The sequence below is a fragment of the Eutrigla gurnardus genome, assembly GCF_963514095.1.
Source record: "Eutrigla gurnardus genome assembly, chromosome: 24".
Taxonomy (NCBI): Eukaryota; Metazoa; Chordata; class Actinopteri; order Perciformes; family Triglidae; genus Eutrigla; species Eutrigla gurnardus.
Window position 1 is genome coordinate 3,886,173 of NC_139935.1, and position 6,260 is coordinate 3,892,432.

At 44.8% G+C, this 6,260-nt stretch overlaps 2 protein-coding genes across 4 annotated transcripts; one reads left to right on the forward strand and one right to left on the reverse strand.

Moving 5' to 3' along the window:
- The first annotated feature begins 1,044 nt into the window (after window positions 1-1,044).
- cenpl (centromere protein L) lies at window positions 1,045-3,028 on the forward strand. The gene is made up of 5 exons (XM_084004026.1): window positions 1,045-1,102; window positions 1,504-1,648; window positions 1,731-1,985; window positions 2,099-2,674; window positions 2,756-3,028. Exons 1-5 carry the CDS (start codon window positions 1,083-1,085, stop codon window positions 2,828-2,830), a joined length of 1,071 nt encoding a protein of 356 aa, XP_083860152.1. The 5' UTR covers window positions 1,045-1,082; the 3' UTR covers window positions 2,831-3,028.
- A 149-nt stretch (window positions 3,029-3,177) lies between these two features.
- LOC311010091 (FUN14 domain-containing protein 1) lies at window positions 3,178-6,228 on the reverse strand. 3 transcript variants are annotated; one of them, XM_084004584.1, is made up of 5 exons: window positions 6,084-6,228; window positions 5,469-5,634; window positions 5,276-5,351; window positions 4,652-4,786; window positions 3,178-4,208 (listed from the first exon to the last, which is right to left on the reverse strand). In XM_084004584.1, exons 1-5 carry the CDS (start codon window positions 6,106-6,108, stop codon window positions 4,131-4,133), a joined length of 480 nt encoding a protein of 159 aa, XP_083860710.1. In that variant the 5' UTR covers window positions 6,109-6,228; the 3' UTR covers window positions 3,178-4,130. The 3 variants fall into 3 exon arrangements, with proteins under 3 accessions (XP_083860710.1, XP_083860709.1, XP_083860711.1); XM_084004583.1 differs by having other exon boundaries at window positions 5,469-5,637; window positions 6,084-6,221; XM_084004585.1 differs by having other exon boundaries at window positions 4,658-4,786; window positions 5,469-5,637; window positions 6,084-6,219.
- Between the last annotated feature and the right edge of the window lie 32 nt (window positions 6,229-6,260).

The following is a 6,260-nucleotide window of genomic DNA, read 5'->3' on the forward strand; positions in this document are numbered from 1 at the left end:
TATAAATGAGACTGTTAGTCTCGGGCATTAAAACCCTAGAAGGGTTAAAATGTTTGCAAATTAACAAACTTGGAGGAATCCTGAACTAAAATAATGTAGTTATCAGATTACTGGTCTGATGTTCAGTCAGTACTGCAGCTTCTCCATCAGCCACATGATTAGATTCCAGCTTCTCTGGGAAACGGTCATACTGATGGAGACGTAGGCCATAAGGTTGTAATGTAGGACACATTCAAACCTTTAGAAGAGCTTCTTTAACAAAACACTTGTGGGGGAGGTAATCTGGAAAGAGGGCAGAAAGTGACTGTTGCCCCAAAATCATTTTTCCCTTCTAGAACCAGAAGTGGGACACAAACTGGGCTAAAGCAGAACAAGGCCAGTAAAGTGAAGAATCGGAGTATTCACTCCCCAAATTGGTGGCAATCAGCCCCGTTAAAAGTGGATCACTTCAATGATTACCTTCCCTCGTGTTGGTAATGAGCAGCCTTGGGCATGGCAAAGAAAAGCACGGCGCCGGTCCCAACCGTCTCATGCTGCAAACACTTTCTCTGCACTCTGAGCACCAACTCGACTGTGGCATGTATAAGACTCATCATTTTGTAAACAGCAGTTTGGTTGAGAGGAAACGCAATTTGATTAAATGTTAAATGCAGAAGAATGAAACCTTTATCTGCTCAATTTGTGCACAATGAAGAGGCAAAAAGGAAAACGAGGCTTTGACCAACAGCTTCTCGTGTTGCAAACCACACAATTTGGCTTACAGCATGTTAGATTTAGCAGAAACTGTCATGTTTTTTTTTTGTAGTTTGTTTCCCCTTTTTTGTAATATAATCATATTAATAATTAAAACGTGTGGTCTATGTGCTTTTTTTAAAAATTTTTATAAATGTCTTTTTCCTTTCATTTTGAATACGATTTAATACATTTTAGGTTTGCTTTATTGTGAAAGGATGTCTCGTTGGAAAGAAAACCTCACTTCCTGTCTGGGCGCATGTGATTGGCTAATTCCAACCGCGCAGACTGCTGGGAAAGCGCGATGTTTAAATTTGTTTCCGGTTTCTTTCTGTTTGGGTCGGTCAAACATGGAGCGGCCTCGAAAAAGGTAAATAAACATCTTATTGCGTATTAAAATATATATTTTTAAAGCAGGTTTGCTTTACAAAAAAACACAAAACGCCATGTTTTTGTCTTACGGCTCTTCTAGCATCGATACTTGCCGTTGTCGTGCCTACGAAGATGTCACGCCAAATTACATTCAACAATCGAGCAGTTTGAACTTAACTTGATTTTAATGAAATGTTTTAATATGTCACATCGATTTAAAAGACAGTTTAGATATAGTTTGCTTCCACTCTTTAATTCGGCACGCATCCCATGCCAAATGGAGTACTGGACTAAAAATAATTCCACTTTGTATAATTGGTTTTCACAATGGTGGTCAGACAAAAACACGAGCATCGAGGCCTCTATTGACAACCGGAAGTGTATTTATCTCGTTTCCAGTGTGGTGAAGACTCCCCTGGAGAGGGTTGTGGTTCAGAGGAGGAGCTCCCAGGTACCAGGTGCTGCTGCGTCACGCCTCGGCTTGACCCTGACGTCACGGAGGCTCAACGCCAGCAGAAGGGCCCCAAAGCCACACGACCTCACCGTGAGTCAGCCCAGCCCATTGCTCTGTTTTTATTCCCTCAGTGGCGGCGACGCTGATCTTCTGTACTCTTTTCTCGTTGAAGGAGAAGGTGAACCCGCAGCAGCTGGCCTTACTGGTGAAAGCCGAATGGCAGCTGTCGTACGTGACCCCGCTCTATCAGTTCAGGCACACCCAGCTGGAGAGCTACGCCAAGCAGCTCTCGGCGTTTGTTGCCGCAGAGAAGCAGCAAGGTTTGGCAGTGGGGGTGGAGGGACTGCAGAAAACCTTCAGAGTCTCCTTGACTTTGGTGCAGGGGATGACGGAGTCGGATGTCGATGCAGAGACGGTCCTCATTCAGGTAAGCACAGGACTCTAGGGAGGCAGAGAGAAGCTTTTCAGGCTGATGCTGTCCATTGTTTTTCCTGCAGCGTTTTGTTGCCGTTTCTAACTGTTCCCTCTCTCCTGCCACAGATCCACTCAAAGCCTCTGTTTGCCAGGCAGGACGAGCCACAGAAGCCAGTGTGGAGCGGCTGGCTCACCTGCATCAACGGCAACCCCGAGTACCTGTGCTCCCTCCCGAAGGACTTCGTCAGTCTGCCGCTCTTCTGCAGCAGTGGTGCGGAGGGTCTCACGACTTTGGTCAAATCCTGGTTCCAGCAGACCTTCGACTGCTGCTTCGGCGCCCTGCAAATCAGCCCCACGACCTTACAATGGCTGATGGCGTTGTGGACCAACTGCCACGCAGAGTCCAGCATCCAGCACCTCAAAATGATTTGGACGATCCCAGCGGTGCCGCCACTGCAGGTCGACTACACGGTACACCCCAAAGACGCCTGGGCGCTGTGGAGCAGTTTGAGGAGGGAGGAGAACACAGGAGCGGAGGAGGAGGAGGAGGATGATGGTAGTATCGACATTGAGGAAGTGAAGGCGTTCGTGCAGGGGCTGAAGGACCACTTCTACAGACACTTCAAGCTGGACCTGTCAGCGGGCAGCCTGAGCCAGGTCTCCACAGCCCTGGGATCAGCCAAGTACAGCGGCAGGATGAAGGTACCGCCTGAAAGAAACGGCTGTCTGTCTGTGGAGTATTTAAACGTACAAATGTAATATATTTGTTTGTGTTTGTGTCAGATCTCAGACAGCAGATACCTGATCACCACGCTGGCGCTGCTGACGGAGTGCGCCCTCCTGAAGATGCCGATCTAAGTGAGAATCACGCCACCAACATCAGTTCTGTTACTTTCATTTACTCCGTTGATGCCACACTGTATCTGCTTTTCATCCATGGACGTTTCTTACTTTAGACATAGTGCTAAGTAGTTTGTTTATTAAATGTATATAAAAATAATATATGTAATCGAGTTAAGCACGGTGCAGAAAGACTACATTTAGGGCAGTTAAACACTGCTGGACTGTATATTGTCTGATCATATATTTTTGTAAATAAAAACTAAAACAGAGGTGAACTGTCATGTGTTTTCATTAAGGTTGAAGTAAACAATTATTCTCCTTCGATTAAGTCAGAAAGTCTTAATAAAAACACTTTTTTTTTAACAAAATCAGGCAACTTTATTTTAAAAGACACCCAGCCAAATTCATACAGCTCAGATAACAAAATAACATTAAATGATACAATGAGGGAATATATGCATACACGATGCCAGTTAACAATAAACCCTTAAAAAAAACACCTGTATGTAACATTACTGTATATTGCACTGGTTTAAAAAAAGGAAAAAAGGCAGATAATATGAATACACGATCTCAGCATTTTTGTGTTATTGCAACACTGACCTTATTAAATGCAGCAATATGGATGATGCTCATATGTGTTTATTAATAACTCCTGCAGAGTGGAAGAAAAACCCAGCCAGTATGAATAAACTTTAAATAGTGAATTGCTCACATTCTTAAATGGCACATAAATTTCACAGCTAGATGGGGAAAAAAGCACTAGACTGGGAGATGGTGTTAAGATCCCACTCTGTTGCTTTCCATGAAGATTATATAATATTTATCCTTGTCTGGGGAGTCACACCTCTGGAAAAAGGAGTTGGCTACATATTTACAACGGCGCCCACGCATACCGACTTCTAACGATCTGAGATCAGCGTCCACCAGGCAACCACGCGATGGACAGATCATCCATCTGAATCTGTACTCGGTTGTGGCAGCTTGACATTTTCAGCAGTCTGGCGAGGATCCATGATGGACCCCACAAGGAGAAAGTCACAGTATCATCTACTCCAGTTCCCTACTCAACCACCGCACACTTCAGAGGGTACACTCAGTCCTCCAAGAATATGGAATTATGATTGATTTGAATAAAGGGGGGAAGAACAAGCGTACAGTTAATACAACAGATCATGCTTTAATGTTCGACCCCTCCGCGTTCAGTTCGTCACTGGGTGAATCGATGCACATGTGAGAGGTAAACAATGGAGAGTGTAGTGTAGTGTCGTGATGCGATTCACAGCAGGCAGAGGCTGCGGCCGGTACATCCGCCTTACGAGGCCAGACCCAGAAAGAAGCCGCCGACGAAGCCGCTGGACACGACGATGTTCCTTTTTATAAAGTCTGTGGCCTGTGCAGGAGGGGAAGAGACGGAGAATGAGTCGAGCTTCAAAGCAGTATAGCTGGGAAAATATTATATATTTGCAATACTAGTTATACATAACAAAAATGTATATGTCACGAAACAGCAATACTGGTGTAAACATGTATTTATTTAGCGGTTGTGTCACAGCTAGTGGGTGTAATATCGCTAACAGTCCACTAGAGGGCCCTGTTGGTTTGCACATGAATAAATAAGCCTCCCCACCACAACCAGGACATCAAACATGCATATAGTTATAATTAATTAAATGTCAGACGTATGTTGGGTGTGGGGCTTGGTTGAGGTTGTTTTTGTGTCTAGTATTAAAAGGTAAACAATACAATTCAGTTAGATTCAGTTTAAACAGCAGTGAATTGAAAAAAGGCACAAAAGAAAAGTGTGAAACGAAGAACACGCTTTGTTACAGGTACCTTTACCTCCTCAATGAATGTGCTTATTTCAGGAGCTGCTTTGTTGGCCTTCTTCTTCAGGTGCTTCTTTGCTTTGTTCACGTCCTTCTCCACCTTCTTCCAGTCCACCTGCACGTAGCCACTATGATTGGCGATCTGCGGGGAGAGATTCACGCTTTATTCTTTATTTTCCACTTTGAAGCACAATAAATCCTTTGGGAAACACTGTTTAAATATGCCCTACGACATGGCACGTTATGCTGGCATGATAACTGAGTCCTGAGGGCTATTGCACAAAACCTAGATAGGGGATTAAGCCGGGATTTCCCAGTTAACCTGGCTGAAGTTAGTCTTTTAGGAGCTGGCCCTCATATGCCTCCATCCTGACCTTGAGGAAAACATTTGACAATAAACCAAAAACTATTGTATTCGTTTCTGGTGTAATCTACTTGTAAAATAGTTACAAAAATGCTTTTAAGAGACAATGTAACACCCGACTGGCATCCAGATGGCCGGCGTCCATCTAGAGCCAGCTATCAAACAAGGCTGCTCTTTCTGCTGAGGAGAGGAGAGCAGTTGAGTGCCATGCTGTGCAGTGAAGTTACCAGAGGATACAGTAAATATAAGTCATTACTATAGTCTTGCCTGTAAAAGAAGGAACCCTCCTCCAACAGCAGTGGCAGCTATCTTCCCAACTCTCTGGAAGAGGTACCCGGCACACCTGCATGTGTTGAGAGGATGGGAGGTGTGATCATTAGGCACCTAGACAATCTATTCTACTCATAGAAGTGCCCAAAGCCTCCCTGCATTCAGTCAGACGGGTGTGTTGCAGCCTCACCATCCGGTCACCCCTCCCATCGCGATCTGGGTGGCCACAGAATACTTCTCAGCGATCGGGCCGGAGTTGCTCCCGAACACCCGACTCCACCACTGGTGCCTCCGGGCGTATTCTGTCAGGTCCACGACCTCATAAACCTCCTCTTCGCTCTCCGGGTCATCCTGACCTGCTGCGATAAAAAAAAAAAAACAATAAGTTAACAATTAAAACACTCACTTCCTGTTGACCTTCAGAATAAGGGCCAACAAAAGAAACGCACTGAACTAACCCTGCCTCACTCCATCCCAAACACTGATGGGCACTACATTACGGGTGTTGTATATCACCCGTATATCTGGTTGCTCAGACCCAAAACGTAAAGGCCTTCACATCCATGACGCTGCCATGTAAAAACGAGCTCAGAGACCACAGAGTTTATTAGCTATTATTAGCTAACTAGCATCAAATGGCTACTAATACCGGGCCCGCTAACCGTTACAGCGTTCATTTCTGATTCCTATAAGCGTCGAGGTGACGTTCAGTGTCCCCATTTCGTTCCAGCTGTCGAAAAAATGCTCTAAATATCATATTTATACGTGTAATAACGCCTTGTTACTAACAAATAACGCCACTCGCCTTCTCTGTGATCCGCCGTCGCCATTTTGGAGAAACCGGTTATGTCACCAGGATGTTGACAAAGCTTAAACCACGCCCACACCGTGATGCTCTGCCACGTCAGTCAAAATGCTTTCATCTCGCTTGATTAGGCTCAGCAATGTAGCGGCGTTATTACTAAAAAAAAAAAAAAAAAAA